A 27,425-nucleotide genomic window follows, 5' to 3' on the forward strand; every position below is an offset into this window, starting at 1 on the left:
GACACCCAGAGCGGGCCCTCTGCAGATGCTTGCCAATGGAACCGCAACAGCAGGAGTCTAACACTCACCAGCCCCTGCCCCAAGTCAGACGTGAATCGACTCCATGGGCCCTCACAGAGGGAGATTCAGGGATGAGCCTGAGATCCCGCCACTGGGAGTATAACCCGGCCCCAGCCCATGTCCTTGGCCACTTTGCCGTAACACAAGGAAGACAGTAACCAAAGACCAAACGTGGGGATGCTAAGGCCCCTGGACCCCAAGAGCAGCAAACTGAAAACCCACTCGCTGAGTCCTGCTCACACGCACGACCCCTTCTGAAAATCCACTCGCTGAGTCCTGCTCACAGGCACAACCCCTTTGGCCCAAAACCTGCCATCTGCATGTGTGGGCAGTGGATCAGAGCCAGCAACTAGGCCACATCCATGGAGGGCGCTCTGGCCACATTTGCCGAAATTACACATGCACGAGCCTCTTGACTCGGCAACTCCAGTTCTAGAAAACACCAAAGGTACAAGGATATTCATGGCAATCTCATTCTTAAAAGCAAAACACTGCAAAACCCTTTTTAAAAGAATCCATCAACAAGGCACTAGTTAAATGAATTATGACCGATGCATAGAGTTGAAAATTCTGCAGACGTAAGAGAAAAAAAAAAGTGGCAAATCTTTTACATCCTGATAGAGAATGTTTAAGATAAAGTCTCACTTTCTTTTTTTTTTTTTTTTTTTGAGACGGAGTCTTGCTCTGTCCCCCAGGCTGGAGTGCAGTGGCACCATCTCGGCTCACTGCAAGCTCCGCCTCCCAGGTTCACGCCATTCTCCTGCCTCAGCCTCCCGAGTAGCTGGGACTACAGGCGCCCGCCACCACGCCCGGCTAATTTTTTTTTGTATTTTTAGTAGAGACGGGGTTTCACCGCGTTAGCCAGGATGGTCTTGATCTCCTGACCTCGTGATCCACCCGCCTCGGCCTCCCAAAGTGCTGGGATTACAGGCTTGAGCCACCGTGCCCGGCCTTCATTTTCCTTTTTTAAATTGGAGTCTAACTTACATATGGTAACACTCACTCATTTTAACATCAGTCTGAGTTCTGACAAATGCAGAGGCCATGAAGCCACCACGGCACTCAAGGCACAGAACAGTCCCACTGCCCCCAAAATGTCCTTGTGCTGCCCTTTGTAGGTGACCCTCCCCTCCAACTCCTGGCCAGCACCAACCTGCCATCTGCATTCCATCCCTACGGTCCTGTCTCTCCCACTGTCAGATCGATGCCAGCAAACAGCATGCAGGCTTTTGAGTCTGACAAGGAGTGTGGGAACACTGTGCCGTTCCAGCGTTCATCCCCAGCGTGGCATCACCTGTGCCACGGGGAGCACACACCTGCCTGAGAGGCATTCACAGATGGGGCCCAGAGCGGAAACCTGGCTGCTGTGAGGAAAGGAACTGGGTGTCTGGGCACACAGAAGAGATGGGCACCATGGGCCCTCTCAGGCCTCCTGAGCACATGAATCTTACGAACGCACCACTCACTCAAAAACAGATTTTAACCACAAGGCTCCAAACTTCTTAGCCTTATATTCGTTGCCTTCATTAAACAAAAAGAGAGATTTTACTCTTCTCCAGTTCCTCTTGAGAACTGGGATGCCGTCCCAGGCAGGGTGCACGACATGGGCTCCCGTCCTCCCGCCTGAGCCCCTGCACCTGCCCGGGGAGGAGAGCAGGATGCTGACCTTATAGACGTGCCGCCAGTTCTTGCCATGGTCGTTGAGCCGCTTCCAGATCATGCTCATGATCTCCGAGAAGGCAACAACGTTGTAGGTGAGGTCGGCAATCTCTGACATGAGGGAGCTGGATGGGCCCCAGGGGTCATTGCTCGTGGCCTCTCGAACCTTGATCTCCGCCTCTGAGTAGTTGTGGACGATGTTCTTCATCTGGCGCCTCAAGGACGAGGTCGACATGGTGCCCGGCTGCAGCAGCAAGGGGCACAAGGCCCCTGATGCGTGGAGAGATGGGGCGACTCCCGGATGAAGGCTGCGGCAGGTGCTGGCAGGTCACCGCATCTGAGAGGGGAACAGGACCTCTGGAAACATAAATGGGACATGGGCTGCCCAGAGCCCTCAGGGTCAAAGATGAGCTCCTAACTGTGGCCCAGAAGGCTCTGTCCCTTGTTAACCTCTAGGTCTCAAAGTAACCCCATCCATGTTTCGGTTCCTCAAACAGGCTGCCCCCTTCCTGCTGGGGCCCCTGCTCAGTGAGGCAGAGTGTATGCAGTGGCAGATCGCAGCCCCACACCCTGGCTCAGCACTTCCTGGCCAGGCCACCCTGGGCGGGCTGCGATCTTTTGCACCTCAGCTTTCTCTTCTGTCAAATGGGGCTCCATGCGGTCATCTAGGGAACTGACGCCCTGTAAACACAGGCGGCGCATCAGGAGGCCCTCCGTCCTGCCCAGGAGCTCTTCCTTCTTCCTCACCCAGGGATATCCACTCACCCCAAGGGCTCTGCTTACACTTCCCAGGTGCACACCCAAACATCACAGTCACCTATCCCTGGAGCCTCATCAGTAAACTCAGTCTCCTTCATGATTTTATATTCTTTTGTCTGATTCTGTAGCTAAGGTCAACCCACATGCCCCATGGGGGCAGAGAACATGTCTGTCTGGACGTGTCTTTTCCCAGCAAAGAAGCTGGCCCAGAAAAACCATTCAGTAAACCACACAAGGAGGAAGTGGAGAGGGAGGGCAGGAGAGACCTCTGGAACAAGGGCAGAGGGGGCAGGAATCCACAGCAGAAACAAGGGCACATGGAAAAGAAGGCTGAAGAAGGGATTAAAGACAGGGGCAGGAGCAGGGAGCCAACCCAGGGCGGCAGGAAGAACTGGGGAAGCCAGAAGACCAGACGTCCCAAGGACAGGGGAAGCCCAAGGCTCAGGAGAGACAAGGGACCTAACAGCCCCACTGCCTGGGTCCCAGCTGAGTGCCAGGTGCTGGCTCAGCACAAGAGGGACGCTACCTTTTTCAACACTGCATGCAGAGCCTGGGGTCCTGGAAGTTAAATAATTCAACCAAGGTCACACACCAGGAATGGCAGGGCAGACTCAACCCAAGGCCCACCTGAACTCCAAAACTCATACTTTTAAATTAACCTAAATTAACCCATCCCAAGACTGGTGATGAGAAACAGGAGAGTCAAGTAAATGATGATGACACCAGCAGACACTCGCACTGCTCTTATCCCATGCCAGGCACTGTGTTAAGCACTTTACATGTATTAACTGTTAATCCTTAAAAGAACCCCATGATTCACAGCCACCTCACAGGGTGGAAACTGAGACACAGAGGTTCAGCCCCTTGTCCAGGGACACACAACTCACTCCTGCAGTAACCTGGTTCCAGAGCCAGCTCTGATCACCCATCTATGCGGCTCCAACAAGCCACAGAGGGAGATTTTCAAAGCCCCACCATGACATAAGCGCAGGAGAGATAGGGATGACTGAGAGAGGCTGGCCTCTGCTTCGAACTCAGGCCAGAGAGCCAGGCACCTGAAGACAGATGTAGCTAGTTAAAAAGTAACTCTCCAGAGTCCCAAAACAGCCCCGGCCTGACACATTAAGATGAAGAGATGATATAACAAATACAGAGAAGGGGACTGACAAGAAATAGAGACAGAAAGAGACACATAAAAACCCGGGCAGAGGGAGCTAGGCAGAGACACAGTAAGAAAGATACAAGCAGCAGCAGATACAAGAACATGGGAAGACAGGGAGGCAGGAGGCCAAGGAGGAAAGACAGAGGCCCAGAAACAAAAAGAGACCTGGCGCTGAGAAATAAGAGACAAGAAAAATGGAATCTAATGGCAAAGAATATAAAATGTGGGTTCAAATCCTGGCCACATCAGCTACCTGGAGCGCACACCTCCTTGAGACACAGTTTGCTCAACTCTGAAATGAAAGAATTCCTACCTGGCAGGCCTGTTGATTAAATAAGATGGGTACACACAGTGCTTGGCTCTGTGCCCCACAGATAGCAGGCGCTCAATAACACTGGCTGCTATTATTATCAGAGAAAAAACAGAGAACAGTTCCAAAAGGGTGACGGCAGAAAATGCACTATCTTAATACTCTGTACTTATTTGGCGTGCATTAGAAAAAAATACCCAACTAGCACATCAAAGCTAAGATTTCTCAGATACTGCTTAGAATGAGACTGTATTTCAAATTAAATTGGTTCAAAGAGAATTCTTAGACTAAAAGGAATACAAAGGATATGGCAAAGTTCTCCAAGGAGTACTCCAATAACCGACCGATATCTAACACTTACTGTGTAAAAATTTCTAAGCATTTTAACAGTAAAAACCAGAGCTGCCAGTAATTACACACTTGCTATGTGTCAGATACCTTCAGGCGCTTTACAAGCATCACCTCAACTTCCATGCACAAGGACCCTATGATGTAGGAACTACGAATGCCTATGAACTACGGATTTCCTACGACTAGGAAGCTGAGGTTTTGAGATAGAGAATATTACCTAGCAAATATTACACAGCTTAGCAGGCAGCCGGGCCTCTGAATCCAAGGCTGGGGCTCTTCACCACCACACCAGAGACTCAGAAAACTGGGGAAAAGGGGCAGATTCTAGACCAAGTAACAGACTCCTGGAAAGAAACTTCAGGATTGGAGGTGATAGGTATGGGGGCAAAACTCAGATGCGAAGACGGGGCGGGGGTAAGATTTGCACCATCGGCAGAAAAGCCCACAGGGAAGGGCTAGAGACACCTAGGGAAAAGAAGACTCGGAAACTCAGCGAGACACGAACAAAATCCTGACAGACACAGACATGACAGAGGAGAAAGAGATCCGGGACAGACACACAAACACACTCCTATCTCCAAACCCTTTCCTAAGCTCACTGAAACAGGCCCACAGGAAACAGACGCTGACAGACACACAGACACGAGAGAGAGACAGACAGGCACAGACAACCGACACGGGGACAGTCAAGGCCGACACAGGAGCAGAGACACAAAGGCCGCCAGAGACACCCGCAACTGGCCAGGCGCGAGCCCGCGCGCGCCGCGGCCCAGGCCCGAACGCCCGGAGCAGGCGGGCCAGCGTCCCCCGCGCTCCGCCCCGCGCTCACCTCGGCCCCCTCACGCCGGGCTCTGGGGGGTCATGGCGGTCAGCCCCCTGCCCCGCTCGGCCTCGGTGTCGCGGGGCGTGCGCCAGACCACGGGCGCACGCACGAACGCAAGGAGGACCGCACGCCGACGGCTCCGCCGCCCCGCCGCCCAGAAGGGGCGCGGAGAGCCGGGCGGGGGAGGGGAGCCGCCGAGGAGACGGGAAGCAACCGAAGGAGGCGACGGACCGGAAGCGGAAATTGCCGCGCTCCCCGCCCTCCCATGCCGCACCCCGCCCTGGCGGGAGTCGCTTCCGCAGCTAAGCCAACCTGGAAGGCATCACTTCCGGCGCGCTGGCCCCCGTTGCTAGGCGCCTCTACGTCACTTCCGCCCGCTGTAGTTGCGGGGGATCCGCGGGGTGCTCACGGGACGCCGAGGGTCAGCTCTAGCTCGCTTGGCGGCAACCGCGGAGCTCCTGGCGCACCCACGCCGCGCCCGCCCCGGCCCGCTCGGCCACCCTCCCTCCTGTCGGCGGGGTGGGAGAGTACTCGGGAACCTCACGTCCCCCCGGGCCATGCCTGTGCCGACCCCGAGGAGCGCACCGCGCAAGCAGGGAAGGCCCCGAGGATGCCGGCGCCGGCAGCAGGGGCGTCCCAGCCACGGGCCCGCAGTTTGCCAAGGGAGCCCCCACCCGAGCCCAGAACCGAGGAAGAGGGTCGAACATACTGGACACACAGCCGCTCCATAAAGTAAAATACAACAAAATGTTTAATGAGCAAATTCGTCTTAGCAAATATGAAACTGCCACAGAGAGTAGGAGAGGGGCAGGGGCCACGGGGCTGGGCGCAGGTCGGGGGAGACTAAAGAGGAAAAATCAACTACGTAAGAAACCCAGGAGGGGACCAGAGAGGACCAGAGGCCGAAGGAACAGAGTTGTGGTCCTGGTAAGGGAGAGGGCAGGGCACTGAGGGCCGGACAACAAAATTCAAAATAGTTTGGCCATAAAATATAAACACGCTATGTTCCTACCGTGGGGAAGAGGAGAAGAAAGGCGGTCTAAGGGAGAAGGAGAGGCTGTTTTGGGAGGGGCTGGGGTCCTACCCCGCCCTGCTGTGCACCCTGTCCCCATCCCAACCCCTTCCCTCTGTGTCTGTGTGGGTGCGTGTTGTCTGTGTGGGCTGTGTGCGCACTTCCCCAGTCCCCTCCCTGCCCTAACCCCCCAACCCCCGCCCCCCACCCTTAATTGCTGCCATTCCAGTTGCTGCCGGCTGTCGTGTGTCTGCGGCTGTCACTCCTCTGCCCATCGTCTTCAGAGGGGGATAAGGGGGGGGGCGAGAGTGGGGAGAAGCCCCCAGCCAGCCCTGCCCCCACCCTCCCCCAGCCGCCTCTACCAGAAGTCCCGGCGGTGGTAAGAGTCGGGGTCACAGTATTTTGTGACAACCACTCTGTTGGCGAACTTGCGGCCCGTCAGGCCCTGCATGGCTTTCTGGCAGTCAAACACAGAGGTGAACTCCACAAAGATCTGCGGGGAAAGGAGAGGCAAGTTTGTGAACAAGGCTCACGCCCAGCAGCCAGTCAGCATCCACCCAACCCCAGAACTGAAGGCAGGAAGGGACAGGGAGGAGGGGGCTTCACCACAGGCGTCAGAAAGGGACCCTTAGTGCAGGTTTGGTGGAGTTCACCCAAACATCCTCCAGGATCCAAAAACAAGAGCATAAACACACCATAGGCATGGACAGGGAGAAAGAATAGAGACATGCCAGAGTCAGCAGAGCCACAGAAAGCAGGCGGGAGGCCTAGACGAGCTCACCGCGGGGGAGGGGTCCCTCGTGCTGTCTACTCCACACGAGCCACCATGGTGGGCGCTCCCAGAACCACCCCAACAGCCATGTTCTCCCAACAATAAATGAACTAAGGGAAGCTCAGAAATTAGGATTCAAACCCAGGTGAATAAAATTTAAAAACTTGAACCGTGATCCATTCGAGCTTCTAACCTTGCTTAAACCAATTTACAGGAAAATGGAGGGAGGGAAGGATACAATGAGCCTACACGAACACTGAAAATCCTATACAGCAGATGAACTTATTTCTTCTACAAATAAAAGAGCTTGCAAAAAAAAAAAAAAAAAAAAGAGGGAGTGAGGTACAAGGGATAAATTACAGAAACTCTGTAACCAAATTCAAGGTAGGGACCTGATATGGATCCTTACTGAAACAAACTATAAAAAATATTCTCGACTGGGCATAGTGGCTCATGCCTATAATCCCAATACTTTGGGAGGCTGAGGCAGGTGGATCACCTGAGGTCAGGAGTTCAAGACCAGTCTGGCCAACATGGCAGAAACCCCATCTCTACCAAAAATACAAAAATTAGCCAGACATGATGGCAGGTGCCTGTCCCAGCTACTCTTCTTTAACTCGGGAGGTGGAGGATGCAGTGAGCCGAGATTGTGCCACTGCACTCCAGCCTAGGCAACAGTGAGGCTCCATCTCAAAAAAAAAAATTATTGGCCGGGCATGGTGGCTCATGCCTGTAATCCCAGTACTTTGGGAGGCCAAGACGGGCGGATCACAAAGTCAGGAGATCCAGACCATCCTGGCTAACACGGTGAAACCCCGTCTCTACTAAAAGGACAAAAAAAAAAAAAGCCAGGCGTGGTGGCAGGCGCCTGCAGTCCCAGCTACTTGGGAGGCTGAGGCAGGAGAATGGCATGAACCCGGGAGGCGGAGCTTGCAGTGAGCTGAGATTGCACCACTGCACTGCAGCCTGGCAGCAGGCCGAGACTCCGTCTCAAAAAAAAAAAAAAAATTCTTGAAACAGAAAAATTTGAACATGGAATAGGCACTAAAGAATTTTGCGGCCAGGCGCGGTGGCTCACGCCTGTAATCCCAGCACTTTGGGAGGCCGAGGCGGGCAGATCATGAGGTCAGGAGACCAAGACCATCCTGGCTAACACAGTGAAACCCCGTCTCTACTAAAAAATACACAAAATTCGCCGGGCGAGGTGGCGGACGCCTGTAGTCCCAGCTACTCAGGAGGTTGAGGCAGGAGAATGGCGTGAACCCCGGGGGGCGGAGCCTGCAGTGAGCCAAGATCGCGCCACTGCACTCCAGCCTGGGCCACAGCGAGACTCTGTCTCAAAAAAAAAAAAAAAAATCAAAAAAAAAAAAAAAATTTTTTTGCTAATCTAATCATGCTATTGTGGTTTTGTTAAAAAAAAAAAAAAAAAAAAAAAACTTTTTTAAGGTTATCTGGTTAGAGCAGTGGTTGTCAACTGGAGGAGGGGTGTTGTCCCCAGGGAACACTGAGCAATCTTTGGAGATGCTTTTGGGTGTCTCAGTGGGGAGTAGTGCTCCTGCATCTGGTGGGTGGAGGCTGCAAATACATCTCAATATCGTACAACGCACAGCAAAGGCCCCCACAGAGAAGTTATCTGACCCAAAATGTTAGTTGAGAAATAACAGAAATATACTTAAGGATCTCAAGTGAAATAAATCTGATATGCTTTAAAATAATCCAGCAAAGAAAAAAGAGGAGGGGGGAGAAATAAGCTGAATAGGAAAATTAAGAATGACGAAATATTAGTAACTTCAAGCCAAATGAAGGAACACCAAAATATTAGCACATATACTATGATAAAAACGTATCACTATCATAGTCTCTACTATGTTGCATATTTGAAAAGATATGCAACAAAAAATTTAAGAATAAAACAGGAATACGATGCCTTTTTTTTTTTTCTGAGACCGTGTCTTGCTCTGTCACCCAGACTGGAGTGCAGTGGCACAATCTTGGCTCACTGCAACCTCCACCTCCCGGGTTCAAGTAATTCTCCTGCCTCAGCCTCCTGAGTAGCTGGGATTACAAGCACGCACCGCCACCATGCCCGGCTAATCTTCCTATTTTTTAGTAGAGACGGGGTTTCACCACATTGGCCAGGCTGGTCTCCAACTCCTGACCTCATGATCTACCCGTCTCGGCCTCCCAAAGTGCTGGGATTACAGGCATGAGCCACCTCGCCGGGCGGATGCAATAAATTTAATATGCAAAACAGGTCAGCTGATCCCAAAGGCCAGGGTCTCTCCATTCCTTCTTCCCACAAATGTTTCCTCAGCCCCTGCTTGAACCAAGCTCCATCCCAGCACCAGAGGGCAGCCCTGAGCAGCCGTGACATACCGGCTCAAGGGATGGGGACTCTGGAGGGCAGTGGGCAGGAGCTGCAGTGAGAGGAAATGCCGCTGGCCTTCCCCATGCCCCTTCTCTAAGATGCTCCTTCCACCTCTCCAGCCGCCCTCCCCAACCCTGCTCTCCCTGGACAAACCACTCCGACGTCCCAAGCGGGGCCTCCACACCTGAGTGTCCATCAGCCCTCATGCTAGGAACACAGACCTGTCCGGCTAATTTTTCCTTGACATCTCTACTGGGTGTCTCAGAAACCGCAAAGCCAGCTAGCCGCCTCCCACCCCCTGTTCACCCCCCACAACCTGCTCATCACTCCTGCACCTCACCTGCCATCCCCACCATCAGAGCCTGCCACTGAGCAGCTCATAGGCCTTCTCCTCCCCTCCCCACAAACCCACACCAATCACCAAAGTCTGGACACTTCCCAGGCACAAGTCTCCCTCAAATCCATCAACTTCTCTCCATCCCCTGCTACTACTTTAAATCAGATCACCATCTTTCACCAGATTATCGCGGGAGACCTCATTTTCCCAACTGCAGCCACAATCACCTCAAAAATGCCACCACCACAGCCCTGTTTTCTCCTTGAAAAGCCCACCACTCCAGGGGAAAGCCGAGCTGCTTCCACGACGTAAGAAGGCCCCCATGCCCAATCTGGCCCTGCAGAGCCAGCCTCGGTCCTGACAAACCTGGCTGTGGCATCGCTTTGGCAACACCAACCCTGCCAGCTCCCAGCAAGCCCTCCTGTCCACAGCACCCTCTCTGCCCTCCTGCTGATCCACATCCTGCCCTGCAGGGCTCAGCAGGGAAGGCAGGGCCCTAGGAAGTACCTGCTGTGCCTCCGCACCTACTCCCAACCTCACTATGTGGGGCCATTTCCATTTGCCAGGCGTGACCATACTGGAGGCCTCTCAATATTGCTTCCCTCCCATCTGACTCAAAATAACCAGTCGTTCTTGGCCGGGCGCGGTGGCTCACGCCTGTAATCCCAGCACTTTGGGAGGCCGAGGCGGGCGGATCACGAGGTCAGGAGATCGAGACCATCCTGGCTAACACGGTGAAACCCCGTCTCTACTAAAAATACAAAAAATTGGCCGGGCGAGGTGGCAGGCGCCTGTAGTCCCAGCTACAAGGGAGGCTGAGGCAGGAGAATGGCGTGAACCCCGGGGGGCGGAGCCTGCAGTGAGCCGAGATCGCGCCACTGCACTCCAGCCTGGGTGAAAGAGCGAGACTCCGTCTCAAAAAAAAAAAAAAAAAAAAAAAAAAAAACCAGTCGTTCTAAGACCCATGCAGCCCTCCAAGGCCTGCCACTCAGCCCCGGCCCCACCACCTCGCTCACTCACCTGCTCACTGCCACCTCTTGACCTTGACCACCCTGAATGAACAGCACACCCAGGAATGCTGCCCCTGCCCCGACTCAACACGGCATGCAGGTCCTCTTAACAGCTGCACCCCCAGGACTTCTGCTGCACCGGACAGGAGGGACCTCTATTCACGACTGAACCCTCAGCATCTAGATCAGAGCCTGGTACGATGGGAATTCCATACATACACCCAGCAAGGGGATCAAAGAGCAGGTCACACGCCCTCACCAACACCGTCTCATGAGGCAGACAAGGTGAGGTGATTACACCTGTCACGGCGCTGGAGGTGACAGGACTTAGCAGGCTCTGAAATCAGACTCCGAGAACCTGAAACCTGCCAGTGTGAGCCACAACCACTGTGCCTGTCTCCTCCCACGATGGGGCTCAGGAGCTACTGGGAGGGCTCAGGGTGAACACAGACACAGCTTCAGCAGGGTGCCTGGCACACAGGAGACACCAGCAGGTGTCTCGGGACTGTTCCCGGCACTCTTCCCCACTCCACAGACCAGGCAAAACCATTTGCACAAGCAAAGCCATATAAGAAAGGGGAGCAGGGCCAAGTTCTAAAGCAATACAGAGCTGCATTCCCCAACTACTGTCTCGCCTGCAGGTCTTGGGCCCCCACAGGGCCACACACCCCTCTGGGTCACCAACATCTCCCATGGCCAGGCCTGAGGGTGGTACTCAGTGATGGCACACACCTACATTCATGCGCAGCGAAGGGAGAGGGAGACTGAGGATAGGAGAGGGAAAGAGACGGGGAAGAGAGGGAGAGAGGAAGAAAGAGGGGGCGGGGAGAAGAGGAAGGGGGAGAGGGTGAGAAGGCACTGAGCCCGAGGCCTCCTGACCTTTCCGCAGCCGGGCACCTCGACGCCATCCACGGGCCGGGGGATCTCGATGGACTTGACAAGCCCGTACTTGCTGCACTCGTCCCGCACGTCCTCCACGATCTCCTCATACTCCTCGTCGTCCAGCAGCTCCTCAGGCAGCACCATGTTCATGAGGCAGAGGACCTCGGTCGGGTGGCCGCCCATCTGCACCTGGGAGCTCATCAAGCCCGGCACTTGCAGGGTCACAGGCGTCTGATTGATGGTGCTCTGTGGGGCCAGGGGAGGCGGGGGCGTCACAGGGGGCCCAGACCCAGTCTCCCTCTGCTCAAGCCTAGGCCCCTCAGATGCCCACCCAGGGGAAAGGCCATCTCGCCACTTGAACACCTAAAGCCCGACTCCCCAACACTGCACTGAATGCCCCCCAAATGCCTTCCCATGAAAGCTGGGAGAAAGATCAGGAACACTTGTCCCTAGCCAGCCCCTCCCACCCCCAGGGTCCCTCGAGCCAATGGAAGATGACGTGCCGGGGGGCTCACCAGCGTGGCATTCTTGGCTCCCACACTCGCCCTCTGCACCAGCAGCTTCTTATCCCCCAGCTGCATGCCGTTCAGCCCCGCAATGGCCTGCGTTTGGAGGATGAGGGGTGGGGGGGTGCGGGGAGAGGTGGGGTCAGGGACCAGGAGCCCAACACCTACCCCCAAGCCGGGGCATTGGTGGGGGAAGAGGGGAAGGCAAAGGGGATTAAGAGCCTGGAAAAAGCCAACACCATGGGACAGGGACGAGCCCACACACGCAGGGCACTGCCTCAGGTTGGCCGCCTCCCGCCCCGTCCCGTGGAGGGGAGACCACGGCTTGGCAACAGCGCAGGGCAGGGAAGGACAGACGCGGCAGTGGCCAGGGACCGGGGACTCACCTGATCCGTGACGTTGATGTCCACGTACTCACAGAAGGCGTAGCCCTTGGAGAGCCCCGTGGCACTGTCCTTGACCAGGTTGAAGGCTTTGAGGGGCCCAAAGGACGTCAGCAGCTCTTTGACCTGCAGCAGCCGAGAGTCCATCAGGGCTGGGATGAGGTGGGGCGGGGTGGGGGGACGGGGCTGGAGGGAAGCACAGAGGTTACCTGGTCATCGTTCAGGTAGTTGGGTAAGCCCCCGATGAACAGCTTGTGGGCAGAGTCGGGAACCACAGTGGACACAACCCCTACGGGCAGAGGAGAGAAGGACTTCAATTCCAGTACCAGGTTATCTCCTAAAACCTGGACAGTCCACGGTGAGCTCCTCAATCGCCAGAGAACACTTCCTGCCTGATCTGACAAGGGAGGGGTCGCCACGTACCCACCCCACCCCAGCCTTATCTGACGAGGGAGGGTCCTGGGCAGTGGCACACAGAGACTCCCCGGGGAGAACGCACCGTGTCTCCCAAATCTGCCCAGCCTCAGGGGAACCTCAAACTAGAACATCCTCCAGAATGCTCCAAGGGCACAAAGTTCACACCCACATCTGCCACCTGCTGCTGTGGAATGCTGGCAGGTCACCTGGGCTCGGGACCTACTGCTGAGTCGCAACACACTCCACTCCTTCTCTGACAGCCACCCAGGCAAGGCTCCCATTAAAGCTCAGTCCTGGCCAGGTGCGGGGGCTCACGCCTGTAGTCTCAGCACTTTGGGAGGCCAAGGCGGGTGGATCACAAGGTCAAGAGATAAGACCATCCTGGCCAACATGGTGAAACCCCATCTCTCTAAAAATACAAAAATTAGCAGGCTGTGGTAGTGTGCACCTGTAGTCCCAGCTACTTGGGAAGCTGAGGCAGGAGAATGGCGTGAACCCAGGAGGTGGAGGGGTTGTGAACCCAGGAGGTGGAGGATGCAGTGAGCCGAGATCACTCCACTGCACTCCAGCCTGGGCAACAGAGCAAGACTCTGTCTCAAAGAAAAAAAAAAAAAAAAGCTCAGTCCCTTCCCTTCACACCGTCAGAACAGCAGGTGCCACTGCAGGGGCGCAACTGCCCTCACAGGGGTGGCATGAGACGGCAAGGAGCTGTGGCTGCTCGGGAAGTCTCAGAACAGCGTCCGCAGCATTAGCTGCTCTGATCTCACTGGGAACTGCGGGCTGACTGTGGGATGCAGGATCCAGTGTCTTCGAGGGCTGACATACCAGAGTGGGGGCTTAGCTGAATTTACTCGCCCTCGATCCTGCCCTATCCACTGAACTCTGGACTCACAGACAAGTGCCTGCTGGTGGGATGATTCAACCTGAGACCCCACAGGCTCTGCCAATGTATCTTGACGCCGTCCTGTCAGATATCAGACCAGCCAACCTGACTCCCAAGTTCAAAGCCTAGGCCATATGGCCTCCCCTTCCTCTGCAGCCTCCACACCGAGTGTGAGTGGCCCCGTCCCACCTCCATCCCGATGCTGGGAAGGAACAGGTAAGACACGAAATGGGAAAGAGCCTCAGAAGTTGGGCCGCTATGCCCATGGGAGGAGGGGAGGCACCCCCACGCACCCTCTCCCACCTACTCACTCAAGCCTCTCCAGCCCATGATGACGCTGCCCCCACAGAACTGGAAGCACTAGCCCAGCCGGCTCCAACCACCAGACTGGGGCCACGCAGACCCCAGGAGACCCGGCTCCTATGCTACAGGGACAAGTAGCAGCAGCCCGGGAGCAGGAACACACACCAAGCACTCACCCCACGGGCCAGGCATCCTGTAAGACTTTCAATCTCCTACTGCAATGCTGTACATACAATACAGAAGGCAAAAACTGAGGCATAGAGCGCAGACACACAGGCAGGAAAAAGGCAGCCTCCAGAGCACACACTCGGCTGTGACTCTCCACAGGCAGCATGGCAGGCTGCAGGCTCTGCCTGGGTCCAAGGAAGAATGGGTCACACTGGAAGCTCGGCCACGAGCCCTGGCTCTGCACGTCTGACTTGAGCAACACAGAGCCAAGGGTACACGAGTTGGGCTCCCTGGGTTCATGGCTCCTTGGGTTCAAGTCATGTTTGTACCATATGAAGCTCCAAGGGCCTCAGTGTCTTCATCTGTGGAATGGGAAGAACACTGGTGCCCGTCATGCGAGCCACGTGTGTGAGAACAGCTCAGGCCAAGTGCTGATTCGATAGAGGATGTGAGAACAGGCACGGCAGTCCCCGTGGCCCGGGTATCTGCCAGACTCAATGCCCACAACAGGGCCCGCCCAGCCCAGACACACACTGTGAGCACTGTCAGTGGGGTCAGCCACTGTTACATGACAACAACTTCAAAGGAATCTTCTCGGAGTCTCGAGTTCCTCCACTCGTCACTGAGGAGGACAAGCCCTACTTGGCAGGGCTGTTCCAAGAGTCAGGTGGGGAACAGGGCCCCACACCTCTGCAGCGGCTGCATCTATAAAGCATCACGCCTGGAGCAGAAGCGGCATGGGGAAGACCCAGCAGGGACCCCCACTGTCCTGAAGCTCTTTCCTCATCTGTAAGATGGAGGAACATCCCATCCCATGGTGACCAGGCCATCTCAGTGCAAGGGGCGCCTGAGAGGAGCTCAGCAGCCACTGTCACTGGGTCGCCCTCAGCTCAGCCCCTGCCAGAGCACCCCGTCACCTTCAGAAGAGTCAAGCTCCTCAGCCTGGTAAGAGAAGCAACCTTAGATCCATAACCCACCATTCCTATTCCCCAAGGCCCACCACACGTCCCTACCCAGGAAGGAGGCACTGCACAGCGAGGCCAGCTGTGCCGCAATCAATCTTTACTTACAAAAACAGGCAGTAGCTGGGAGCGGTGGCTCACACCTATAATCTCAGCACTTTGGGAGGCCGAGGCAGGTCACAAAGTCAGGAGTTCGAGACCAGCCTGGCCAACATGGTGAAACCCCATCTCTACTAAAAACACAAAAAATTAGCAGGCGTGATGGCACATGCCTGTAGTCCCAGCTACTCGGGAGGCTGAGGCAGGAGAATTGCTTGAACCTGGGAGGCGGAGGTTGCAGTGAACCGAGATCACGCCACTGCACTCCAGCCTGGGCAACACAGCAAGACTCCATCTCAAAAAAAAACAACAAAAAAACAAAAAACAGGCAGTGGGCCAGAGTTGGCCTCTCAGTCGTAACTATCGTAGGGCTGCCATCCATGGAGTGCACTTAGGATGGTGCCTGACACACACAGTAAGCACCAGCAAGTGGCGGGCCACTCACAGGATTTAAAATGAATGAAAACGCAGTGGATTCACCGGGAAGAGACGTGGGGGAAGATATTCGGTAGCTTGATCGGGGAAATGCACCCATACATAAAAAGTCCATGTCGACTGGGAGCATGTCAACATACACTACACCACAGGCTCCAAAAGGTTAGCTGAATCTACCAAAACTCAGGGTGGAAAAGCACTGGGCTGAGCGCAGTGGCTCATGCCTGTAATCCCAATACTTTGGGAGGCTGAGGTGAGTGGATCACTTGAGGTCAGGCGTTGGAGACCAACCTGACCAACATGGTGAAACCCCGCCTCTACTAAAAATAGAAAAATTAGCCGGGCATGGTGGCAGGTGCCTGTAATCCCAGCTACTCGGGAGGCTGAGGCAGGAGAATTGCTTGAACCCTGGAGGTGGAGGATGCAGTGAGCCGAGATCGTGCTGCTGCACTCCAGCCTGGGCGACAGAGCGAGACTGTCTCAAACAACAACAAAAAGAAAAGCACTGGAGGCCAGTGAGGGACCCAGCCCAAGACCTGCCTGACACAGGTGCCTCCGTCTGGGGCTCCACATCGCCTGCCCTGAAGAGCTTACTTGGTTCCTAAAGGGCTCCTTGAACAGTGAGTACCCGCCAGCAGAACCCCACCTCCTCCATGTCCCAGACCTGAGACACAGCCGCACCCTGATAGGCATCAGACAAGCCCTCCCTCAAATCCCATTCATCAACTACAAGGGTCAGCAAACTATAGCCTGTGGGCTGACAGGGCCCATCACCTGGTTTTGTACATCCTGCAAGCTTTCTAAAGGGAGACCATTCTGTGGCCTGTGAGAAGCACAGGAAAGCCCAACCTCAGCAGCCACGCGTGTTGAGGTGTGCCGGCACACAGCCAGGCCCATGCACGCAGACACCGTCTGGCTGCTTTCACACGCAGTGAGATGGTCGCCAACCCCTGGTCTGCTATGTTACCTACCAATTAGAGAGGATGTTAAACACAGCTATGGGGAATGGCCCAGAACACAAGATTCAAGGCAAACACTAGGAGACAAAAAACAAGTGAATACCCAGGTGCCGGACCCCACAGCAGGAGCTTTGCTGCCAACTGTCGACGCACAGCAGCCCCGACGGGCGCGGACTGAGCCCTCCAAGGTCGCACAGCTGCAGAGCAGGCACGAGGTCCAGGCCACAAGCCCCCTCACCTTCCCCAGCACCTTTGGTCTGATCCTGGCTCTGCCACGTACAAGCTGTGTGTGCTCAAGCAGGTGACAGCTCACTCTCCCGGCCCGAGGCACCTTCTCTACCAGCAGGAGAGCACGCCACTCACAGAGACTTAGGGGAAGCAGGGAAAAGGCACCTATGTTCCACAGTACTTACACGACTTCCTAAGCCACCCCAGCTGGGCTGAAGGGAAGGACGGGCCATGGGAACAGGATTGGGGGAGAAGGGGGACCTTAATGGATCCTCTACTCACCAGGCACATAGACAGAGGGGTTCTCTGACATGCCAGGAAGCGGCTGGTAGTCATGAGGCCTGCGGATCTTTAGTGACTGGCCCTGGAAGATGATGCCATCGAAGGCCATGGCCTGGGTAGTCTCGTCCACCGAGCGGAACTGAATGAAAGAGAAAGGAGTGGTGAGGGATGGGGGTCGGGGACTAGTACAGCCCCTAGCGTTCCAGGATTGAGATTTTCTCTTTCCTTTCACTCACGTGAACAAATACAACACGCCAGGCCCCAGGTTGGGCACTGGGAGGACAACAGACACGCATGTCCCTGCTGCCAGGAGCTCACACTCGACCATTAAAAACACCAGGCACCCAACACAAACACAGAGGCAAACACACAATTGCAGGCTGTGATGACGCGGAAGAGGGACAAAGTGCTGAAAAGGGATGTTACGGGAAAGTTTAGTTGCATGGGGAGATGACAGTACTGGAGTCTTTCTGGTGAGGGGACATTTCAGCCCATATCCAGAGCAGTGCAACTCAAAGTGGACTACAGTGAGGCAAGCACAGAGCGAGAGGGGCTGAGGGAGAGGGGCCGAGGGAGAGGGACAGTGAGAGGGAGTGCTCAGAAACCTCTGCAGCAAGCTAACACTGCCCACACCTTCACAGTACTTCACGAGAGTTATCAGTCCACCAAGAGTCGAAAATCAAAAACCAAGGCCCTTTCCCAACAGTTGAGAAACACAGACACAGAAGACTAGTTAGGAACACCAGTTAGCTGGGGTAACAGAAGACTAGTTAGGAACACCAGTTAGCTGGGGTAACAGAAGACTAATTAGGAACACCAGTTAGCTGGGGTAACAGAAGACTAGTTAGGAACACCAGTTAGCTGGGGTAACAGAAGACTAGTTAGGAACATCAGTTAGCTGGGGTAACAGAAGACTAGTTAGGAACATCAGTTAGCTGGGGTAACAGAAGACTAGTTAGGAACATCAGTTAGCTGGGGTAACAGAAGACTAGTTAGGAACATCAGTTAGCTGGGGTAACAGAAGACTAGTTAGGAACATCAGTTAGCTGGGGTAACAGAAGACTAGTTAGGAACATCAGTTAGCTGGGGTAAAGAACTCTAGCCAAGCAGGCAGGAGCATGGCAGGTTCTGGGAAGGTCAGTGTGGCCAGAGTGCAGAGAGGACTGGGCCGGAATGGTCTGGAAAAGGCCAAAGAGGTCCAGACAGAAAGCCAAGGGAAGGCAGAAAGTAGGATCAGATCTGTAATGCCACCACAGGGCTCACTTCAGCGACCAGGTGGAGAAGGGGCTGCAGAGGGTCTAGTGGAAACAGAGCAGGGCAGCTCCACACATCGGCCTGAGGACTGGGCCCTCGCATCACACTCGTTTCCTTGACCTCACTCACTCCCCCAGCTCACCTCCAAAAAGGCAAAATTCTTGTCCTGGTTAATCTGCACAGCCAACACTGGGTTGCCAGGGGCCTGGGTCAGCCCCCCCAGGCGCATCTGGGCGTTGAAGAAATCCATCATGGCCTCCTGCAGAGGGAATAGGAGACAAGGGGGGGGCGGGGGAAGGGAGGTGGAGAGAGGAGGGGAAGGGTGAGAGAGGGAGACACAGAGGGGTTTCGGGGTAAGGGGAGAGGGATGAGGGGAGGGGGGGGAAGGAACAGTGGAATATGGGTGGGGGTGTAGAAGTCAATAGTAGGAACAGAAGCAAGAGAGAAAATGGGGAGGAAGCAGTAGCGAGAGACGGCCAAGGGCAGGCGACGGACAGGTGTTGGGGGACAGCCACAGGGGCCCCAAAAAATCAGGGGAAAGGAGAAGATTGTTCAAGAAAAGGCAGAGGGAATGATGACAACACAAAATGACGAAAAACATGAAACAGAGGAGATGAAGAGACAGAGCACACAGGAAGGGACACCCAGTGGAGACAGACAGGAAAGTGGCAGGAAAGTAGAAAGGAAGTGGCAGGCAGGGGCAGAGACGAGCAAAGGGCAGAAAGGGAGAGCAGGACAGAGATGAGCGAGGAGGAGGAGGTCAAGAGTGCAAGGGCAGGAGAGGAGGAGTGTAGGGAGGAGGGGCAGGGACGGGAGGGGAGGAGAAAAGAGTGATGTGGAGGAATCTGGCCCTGGAGTCCGGGGGCTGGTTTATCAAATGTAGCAAAGTGCAGGTTGAGAAAGTCAGAATGGACCTTACTTGCCTTCGACGATGGTAGCAAACTTTTTGTTGCTACGAGGGATCTCAGCCCCACAATATTTCACTTTAAAGAGAAATGGAAACAACTCTTTGATCTCGGGATTCTCAGGGGGTGCCACAGGAAGGGGTTGGGGAGAGGGGAGAGGGAAAAGGAGTGGTGGGGAAGGGGGAGGTCAGGGGCGATCAAAAATAAAAGAACAGCGACCATGGGAGGGACGTGGGGGAGAGGATGGGGGACAGGCGGCAGAGAACGAGAGGCGTGTCAGAAAAAAACTGAGGGGCAGCGTGCGTCTGTGTGTGTGTGTGTGTGTCCAAGTCTCCCTCTCTGTCTCTCTCCGACACGTAGGTACAACACGTGGGTACATTATGTGTGTGCTTGATCCCTGGGTTGCTGGAGGAGGTTGGGAGGAGGGGAGACGGGAGAGGGGAAGAGGAGGGAGGGAGGGCCACCCCCAGCCCGGCCCCTGGCTGGCTCAACTCCATCGGTCCGTCTGGGAGGGGGCCGGGGGGTCTTGCAGGAGCAGAGTCTGACCCGTGCAGGTTGGGGAAAGGGAATGGAGGGAAGGGGAGGAACGGGGTAGGGGCACAAGGGAGAGGGTAGGGGCAGGGGAGGGCAGTACCTCAGTGATGCCAAAGGGGATGTTGCCCACGTAGAGGCGCCGGGCTTGTCTGGTCATCTGGCTCCCGACCACGGGCACCGGCGTTGGAGTCACAGCCAGACCGTCAGGGGTCATGGTGGGGAGAAGAGCAGTGGCTGGAATCTGACCCGCAGCTTCAAAGGGGGTAAAAGCAGGATAAAACCACATCAGGGGAATGCTCAGTGACCCCACACACATACACACTGGGAGTTCCCCTCCTCAGCAGAAAGCTCCTACAGGCTCTCGGCCTTAACACCTTCCAGAACCCTCTTTCCACCCTCGGGGCCCCCAGCCAGTAACTTCTGCTCCTAAGAAGCCTCACTTCCTAATGGCGTCCAGATGGAGGCCTCATTCCCCTGTCAACCACGGGTGTCTCTGGTCATCTCCTCCTCTAGGGAGGCTTCAAAGGAGCAGAGACCAGAACCCCCAGGGGTGTGCAACCCTCCACCTGTGTCCTTGACCCCCTCCAGGCACACACGCAGGGGAATGACTGACGGAGAATCCCAACCCCTGCACCCTCCCGCTCTGGGAGCAGCCCGGCCAGGGGCCTACCTTGCATGGCCTTATACTGCATTGGGGTGATGTGCTCGAAGCCTGGTGGTGGCACGTCCCAGTATTTACGGACCTTCTTCTTCTTCTCATGGCGGGGGGAACGACTGGGGGAGGTGGGAGGGGAGAGCGGGGCAGGGCAACCTCAGTCTGACCAACAGTGGGCCTTCGAGCCCCCTCCCAGGCACCCTTTCACCCTCCCCCCAACCATGTAAGCTCCATTCTCTCCAGGGAAGGAGAGGGTCTGGGGCAGGGCCTGGGAGAGGGGTGCTGGTTTCAAGGTAAATGGACTCTTCCCAGTGCTTGGGCCAGGGCTGGAAATGGTCGGGACAGGGTGCACGGGCGTGAGGAAGGTGAAGGGAGTGGACATCAGGGAGGAAGGGGCAGGAAGAGAAGCTCACATCAGTCCACCGTGCTCCTCTTTAGCGCCTCTGGTCAAAGGTTTGCTGGGGGGTGGGAGGGAAAGGTATGGGGAGGGGTGACTGGGGACCCTCGTCTTCCCCATATGCCACACCCCCCCAAGGGCACTGAGCCCCAGGGTGGGAGCAGGGCCGAGATGAACAAGCAGCAAGCAGGCCCCCCTCGGCCCTGCCATTTCCCCCCAAACACTCCCACCCCCAGGAAAGAGGAAGTGAGGAAAGGAGAAAGGGGCCAGGGGCCAGGAAGGACCGGTCTCTAGCTGGAGAAACTGAGCTGGGAGGAGGCAGGAGGACTTCCGCCTATCCTGCCCTTCCTCACCTAAGGGGGCAGAGAACAGAGACGGGAGCCTAGAAGGGAAGAGGCGGTGGAAACCGACACCCCTGGGCCAAAAAGTAAGCCCAGGCTGTGGATACTGCCTTGGTCCCAAGAGCTCCCTTCTCCTGGGAAGCAGGGAAGAAAGAAACTGGAGGCAGAGACCAACCCCCTCGAAGACAGTCCCACAGAGAGCCACAGAGAGTCGAAAAGAAGGAACAGGCCCTCAGAGTCAGAGAGAGAGAACAGCCCCTTGTGAAGCAAAACACAGAATCAATTCCCAGGCTCCAGATAAAGAGCCTATTGCCCCAGCAACCCACCGGCAACCACCAAGAGAGAAAATGAAAGAAACCCCAGAAACGGGGGAGAAAATCGGAATCCAAGACGGACCAAGCAGTAGATCCCTCCCCCAGATCCACACAAAGAACGAACGAGCCACACAGGGCCCGGGCCCAGACACAGACACGCACAGGCCACCCACAGGCCAGCCAATACCGCCCCCCCCAACCCCCAGGCTGGCCCAGGGGCTCCCTGAGCCCTAGTACCTTCGTCGTCGCCTGTCCCGGGAGGCGCTCCGCTGGTCCCGGTTGCGCCGGTCGCGGCTCCGGCTCCGGCGTTTGCGGTCCCGGCTTCGAGAGCGGCTGTGGCTGCGCTTCCTATGCCGGTTCTCCTTGTCCCGCTCTGGGCAAGGGTGAGAGGAGGGGCATGGGATGAGCGGAGTAAGGATGCGGGCCCAGCCCACCCTGCGCGCTGGTGGCTATGTCCCAAGCCCCAGGGAGGCCACCCCCAAAGGGAAGGGATTCAATGGAGGAAGGGAATTAACAGGCCTCCTGGGTCCACAAGCGAGTCCAGGGACCATGAGGGGACCAGGGGGACGGGGCCTGGAAATGCCCCCGGGGTGTAAGATACCTGAGGATGCTCAGGAGGAGCTGGGGAGCCAGAGAAGACAGAGGAGGCTGGCTCCTGGTCCCCCTCGAGGGCTGAGGGGCCTGACCCCAGGGTCGTCCCTGAGAGGGGCAGGGCTAGAGGCTGGGGAATCAAGAGACCCAATGATGTTTTCCTGAAGGGACCCAGCGACCCCTCAGGAAAGACCTCTGCAACTAGCTGGCACCCACAGCCCCACCATCAGGCCTAGGGGTCAGGTGCCAGGCAGGATCTGATATACCCAGGAAGCAGGGAAACTCAACCCATCCCTTCCCAAGCTGGTGAATAATGCAGAAGCAAGCACCCTTCCCAGGGGAAGGGAAGGGCCTCGGAGAATCTGCAGACTGAAGGGGAAAGAGGCCCTCCTCTCCTTCAGCAGGTCAGGGGAGGAGCTTGCCCCATCCAGACTGGAATCCCAAACCACTTGAATCTCTCGGCCTCACTCCCTTCAAAGCCAAGTACTGGAGAGGCTGTAGAGTAAGGGAGTGAGCAGGGGCGTGTTATCTCTGCCAGCCTCCAGCCGGCTCCCTCAACCCTCTATTTGCCTGAGGTAGCCACTAGGAACACAGCCTCGCTGGCAAAACCACAGAAACCTCTGCTCTCACCAGACCCTTCAACCTCTGAAGAAGGGAGACCGGCCCTTCAAGATGGAGGATACACCATGAGCATTGGGGGGTGTTCATGAGCACCGCCACGCCATTTCCTTAATTCAAAGACAATGAAGCACACACACAAAAAAAATGCACACGTTAAGGTGCTCGTGTATGTTAACACGCATCTCCTGGAGTGATCATCCCTGGGGACAAGAGCAGGAAAAGGCACTGAGGGAGGACGTTAAACTTTAGCCTCAGCCACCGTGTTTTGTCTTACGTTTCTGTGATGCAATATGAATGTTTGGAAAAGCATCACAATTCCAAAACCACCAACACTCAGAAAAATATGCACCCGGAAGGAAAAAAAACAGTAACAAATATTGAGATGCTTCCTACAATCGGAATCTGTACTAAATAGTTTTGTTTGTTCTTAAATCCTCACTACTGCTTCGGAAAAACACTGCTGGGGGCTGACATAATGGGTAAGGAAACTAAGGTACAGAGAGATCACAACTGCCCAAGGCCAAACAGCTAGCAAATGGTGACACCTGAATTTAAACACTCTAACATCAGTGAGTTAAGCACGAGGCCATACTCTTGAATGTGGATCAGGCAGAACACTCAGGTCTGGCTAGAACCATTAATGACAATATAATTGTCCTCTTGAAGGCCAAAAACCCCAAAATCAAAAACTGAAATTGGGAGGAACAATCAGCAGGACAGGCCAGCAGTGTAGAGCAGCGGGGTAAGCACACAGGCACGGCACTGGGCACAGCTCCACGCTCGTAAGATGGACAGGCTGTGAGCCCCAAGAGCCCTTCCTGCTTCTAAGGCTCTGAAACAGGCAAGCAAGCAGACAGGAACCCACGCAGAGAAAGCAATGACGCCCGCTGGGTGCCTGGGACGTAGACAAGGAAATTCGCTGTAGACACAGGTAGCAGAGGAAAGGACTGAAGCAGAAGGCGACAAGTACAGAAGCTGGCACGTCCTCCGCAGAGACAAAGACTGCAGGCAGTGACATGCGGGCAGAGCTTCCCCTATGGCAAGAACCCTCTCCCACACACTGATGCTGGACAGGTAAAAACAGAGCTTCGTTTGCTCAAAACACTGTATTGTGGTCATCTTACGGGAGCAGCTCCGCCAACCCAGGAGCCGTGCCAGGTCTCAGGGACTGCCCTACCAGCACCAAAGGGGAAACCCCGGGACAACCGGTGAAGCACCATCTGAGAGCCCCGAAGAACCGCCCAATCAGCTCCACTTGGTCCAGCAGTGGAACTTGGCCTTGTAGCCAGCCAGAGCTCAGAATCAGTACCTGCTTTTCTGCTCACCAACAACAAAAACCATGCAAAAGCAACTTAGCCTTTAAGACTTGGTTTTCTCTTTAAACGAGGGTCACATCTACTCCATCCATTGTGTGGCAGAATGACATTTGGAAAGCACCTTTTCCTGCCCTTTCCCAACTGACACAATCTCTGTGAGCGGAAGACCCTCCTAAGCATGGAATTTTACAATCGCAAATATCACTTACTGCACACCTAGTGTACGCCAAGCCACATGCCACACACTCTACATGTTACCCCATTTAATCTCAGCTCTGCCTCTGACTAACTGAGCCCTGAGAAAGTTTTTAACTTTTCTGAGCCCTCAGTTTCCTCCCCAGTAGAGGCGGAAACCATTTTGGCCTCACAGGGCTGTTACACTTAGTAAAACATGCTAAGAGTTCCACTTAGTAAAACATGTTACACTTAGTAAAACATGCTAAGAGTTCCACTTAGTAAAACATGTTCCACTTAGTAAAACATGCTAAGAGTTTAGCGAAGAGCCTGGCACACGGTAAGCGCTCAGAGTTTAACTACTTCTATCGTTACTATCATCCTTATTAAGCTTCTCAAAACCCAGTGACAAGAAAATAATAATCAGTCTACAAATGGAAAAAAGATATAAACGTATTAAAAGTGGTTACTAAACAACAAAGCAGGTATCTAAACTCCTGATGTGCTCAACTCCAAAGCCTACGCTCTTGAGCAGTCCATCAACTAGAACAGAATCAGACCTCAGTAAACGTTATTTCTTCCCCAGGGCACTGTTTCCTAATACAGCCCCTACCCAACTCTAGCCTGCGTTCGAAGGAAAATTCCTCAACCGTCATTTCGTCCTCCGAACGAGCTAGGAACATGGGCAGCTAAAGCCTGAAAAGAAACAAGTCTCCAATCTTCCCTAGTCCTGTATTTCTTCTCTCAAACTGAAACACGGAGAATTTTTAAAGCGTCTAAAAACTCTCCCACTTCTAATATTCTTGGAATCCCTAAGATCAGGGCCCCACGCTTTTTGTTCTAACCCATCACAATTTTCGATACCCTGAAGGGAACCTGCCTCCCACCTTCCCCGTAAGTGAAGAGTTTAGCGCAGTGAGCCAGATTCCTCTTCCTCCCTCAGAACCTGTTTCCTTATCTCTATATTGAAATCTGAGACTGAGTATTACCAGGTGCCCTGAGTTTGGGATTGTACGTGATTTGAGGTTTGTCTCAAACACTCCATATCGCGATTCTCGGGACCGCCAAAAGCCCCGCATACGTAGGATGTGTGCGTGCGGACACTCAAAGAATGCAGATGCTTTTAGGGAACATGCGCCGAACACGTTAATATAAGGCGCCCCACTACCAACAGACGGGGCAGAAACCACCTGGCGGGAGAGGTCACAGCAAATCAGCAAAAAGGAAAAGGGGTACGAGAGGGGCCCGTGGCCTCCAAGCGTCGGCCGAAACGGCTCTGTCCTCGTCCACGTGAAGGAGGGAAAGGGACCCCCCCGCCCCAAGTCCTCACAACCGCCATTTTGGAAACAAAGGGGGCGTGGAGACGCGGCCGTAGGCCCGACCGGAAGCGGAAGTGCCAAGGCAGCGGGAGAAAAGGGATTACGGGGCCTAACATAATCTCCTTTTCAGAGAAAACAAAAAGATTTTAAAAACCAAAGTTCACGTCGAGGCATCTGGCGCGCTCGCGCCGCGTCCCCCGCGCCACCTCCGCCGGGACCACGTGGGGCGCCAGGACAGCCGCCGTGCGCATGCGTCACGGGCCCGCGCCCCGCCGCCCCCTTCCCCTCGCTTAGCGCGCGGCGGAACGCTGGGGACGTCACGTGAACGAGGCGCGCGCCACGGAACCGGGGTTGGGGGGGCGCCGCGCGGCCGTGAGAGGTGGGGGGAAGCAAGGGAGAAAATGGCGGGGGGCAAAGAGCGACGCGAGGAGCCGCCCACACCTCCGCCCCGCGACCCCGGCGCCCTCACCTTGTTTATTCTCGTTGAGCTGCCGCTCGAACTCGTCGAAGTCCGACATGCTGAGGCGGCCGCGTAGGGCCCTGTGCAGCTCTCGCCTCGCCTTGCCGCCCGCTCCGGCCGCTTCGGCTACTTCCGCCGCTGGCTTCGGGTACTTCCGGCCGCCGCCGGCGCTTCGCCACCTCCTACCTAATCAAGCCTCCGGCAGCCCTCCCCACCCCGCCCGGGCTCCGCCCCCTCGCCCGCCCGCCCGCCCGCGAGCTTGTCCCTCCCCCCGAGCCTGGCTCCGAAGCGCCTCGGCTATTTCCGGACACTGGACGAAGGAGAGGCAGGCGGCAGCTTCGGCTGCTTCCGAAAACACCCGAACCTAGGGTTCCGCCGACTTCCCAGGTTTCCGTAACTTTTCCGAGATTATCTCCTCAACGTTCGGAGGTTTCCCTGTGTTCTCGTGTGCCACTGCGCCCAGCCCCCTCTGCGAGTTCGGGTTCTTCCAACAATTAAATCCGTCCCAGTCTTTGGCTTCTTCCACGGACTTGCTCCGATCTTTTCCGCCGGCCCTATCCAAGCAATCGGCCACTTCCGACAATCCTAACCGTCCCGGCCTTCGGCTCTTTCCGGAGATTTCCGGAGCTCGCCCTCGGGCCCCTCCTGGGATTAAGCTCGAGTCCAAGTTTCGGCTCTTTCCGGAGATGCCACTCGCTCACTCCTCCGATCAGAGAACTTCGGCTCCTTCCGCCACCGCTTCGTGAAGGCCTCACTCTCCGGGGACAGCTTCGGCTTTTTCCGTGGGTATCTCGCCTCCTTCCGGCTTCGGGAACGGAAAAGGGAGGGAGGACAGAGGCGAGGTGGATGAGGGGAAGGGATGCAGAGAAGGGGACGACGTCCCGCTTCTCGGCACCTGGCTCTCCGGGTGGGGAAAGTGAAAGATAAAAAGGACCGGCCTCGCGGAGGGCCTGAGAAGGTTGCGCGAGACAAAAGCAGCAAGAGGGGTGAAGGGTGCGCGCGACCGCTGCGGAGGTTGCCAGCGCGGCTTTTTGCGCCTGCGCAGGGTGGAAGCGGCGGGTGAGGGGAAACAGGCTTCTGCGCCTGCGTAAAAGTCGTTCTGTGGCGTGCTCTCCCACTGCGCTCCGGTGAAGGGGGTTGCGGGGACCGGGTTTTAGTCCCCACTGCGCGTGCGCGAAATTTTCCCTCACTAGAGTGAAAGTGCTTAATCCTCAACCGTTAAATCCGGCCACCCTCTTGGTTGTCTTGGCAACCACATCAACGCGCTCCGGCTCCTCCCGCCGCGCAGGCGCAGCAGACGGATCATCTCGCATTACTTCTGGGAGACAGATCATCTGGCGTTACTGCCCCCTGGCGGCCCGACGGAAGTGTCCTCCAGACTTGGCCTGGCCGCTAGGTGGCCTCCCCCGCTAGA

The 27,425-nt window shown here is 55.6% G+C and overlaps 3 protein-coding genes across 14 annotated transcripts in view; 1 reads left to right on the forward strand and 2 right to left on the reverse strand.

Annotated features, from left to right (window-relative positions):
• EPN1 (epsin 1) overlaps positions 1–5,348 on the reverse strand; it is a 21,542-nt gene extending 16,194 nt beyond the window's left edge. For 3 of the 11 annotated variants that reach the window (XM_055237686.2, XM_063615327.1, XM_055237685.2), the window contains exons 1-2: positions 5,131–5,270; positions 1,727–2,076 (exon numbers count right to left, since the gene is read on the reverse strand). In XM_055237686.2, the coding sequence (XP_055093661.1) occupies positions 1,727–1,954 (228 nt within the window). In that variant the 5' untranslated portion in view covers positions 1,955–2,076; positions 5,131–5,270. Of the gene's footprint in view, positions 1–1,726; positions 2,101–2,484; positions 2,957–3,004; positions 5,077–5,130 lie in introns of those variants that run through there. The other 8 variants (XM_063615329.1, XM_063615328.1, XM_063615326.1 and 5 more) reach the window with 7 other exon arrangements.
• LOC134732234 (basic salivary proline-rich protein 4-like) lies at positions 2,015–5,860 on the forward strand. Its single transcript, XM_063615384.1, has 2 exons — positions 2,015–2,076; positions 5,131–5,860. The coding sequence occupies exons 1-2, from the start codon at positions 2,021–2,023 to the stop codon at positions 5,858–5,860; spliced, it is 786 nt and encodes a 261-aa protein (XP_063471454.1). The 5' UTR covers positions 2,015–2,020.
• U2AF2 (U2 small nuclear RNA auxiliary factor 2) lies at positions 5,853–27,051 on the reverse strand. Of its 2 annotated transcripts, none has more exons than XM_055237694.2 (12): positions 26,021–27,051; positions 21,768–21,903; positions 20,892–20,936; positions 20,494–20,597; positions 19,924–20,075; positions 18,527–18,643; positions 17,131–17,269; positions 12,604–12,683; positions 12,398–12,520; positions 12,021–12,107; positions 11,503–11,751; positions 5,853–6,629 (listed from the first exon to the last, which is right to left on the reverse strand). In XM_055237694.2, exons 1-12 carry the CDS (start codon positions 26,067–26,069, stop codon positions 6,495–6,497), a joined length of 1,416 nt encoding a protein of 471 aa, XP_055093669.1. In that variant the 5' UTR covers positions 26,070–27,051; the 3' UTR covers positions 5,853–6,494. The 2 variants fall into 2 exon arrangements, with proteins under 2 accessions (XP_055093669.1, XP_055093668.1); XM_055237693.2 differs by having other exon boundaries at positions 12,009–12,107; positions 26,021–26,231.
• Between the last annotated feature and the right edge of the window lie 374 nt (positions 27,052–27,425).

Source organism: Symphalangus syndactylus, chromosome 13 (assembly GCF_028878055.3).
Source record: "Symphalangus syndactylus isolate Jambi chromosome 13, NHGRI_mSymSyn1-v2.1_pri, whole genome shotgun sequence".
Classification (NCBI taxonomy): Eukaryota; Metazoa; Chordata; class Mammalia; order Primates; family Hylobatidae; genus Symphalangus; species Symphalangus syndactylus.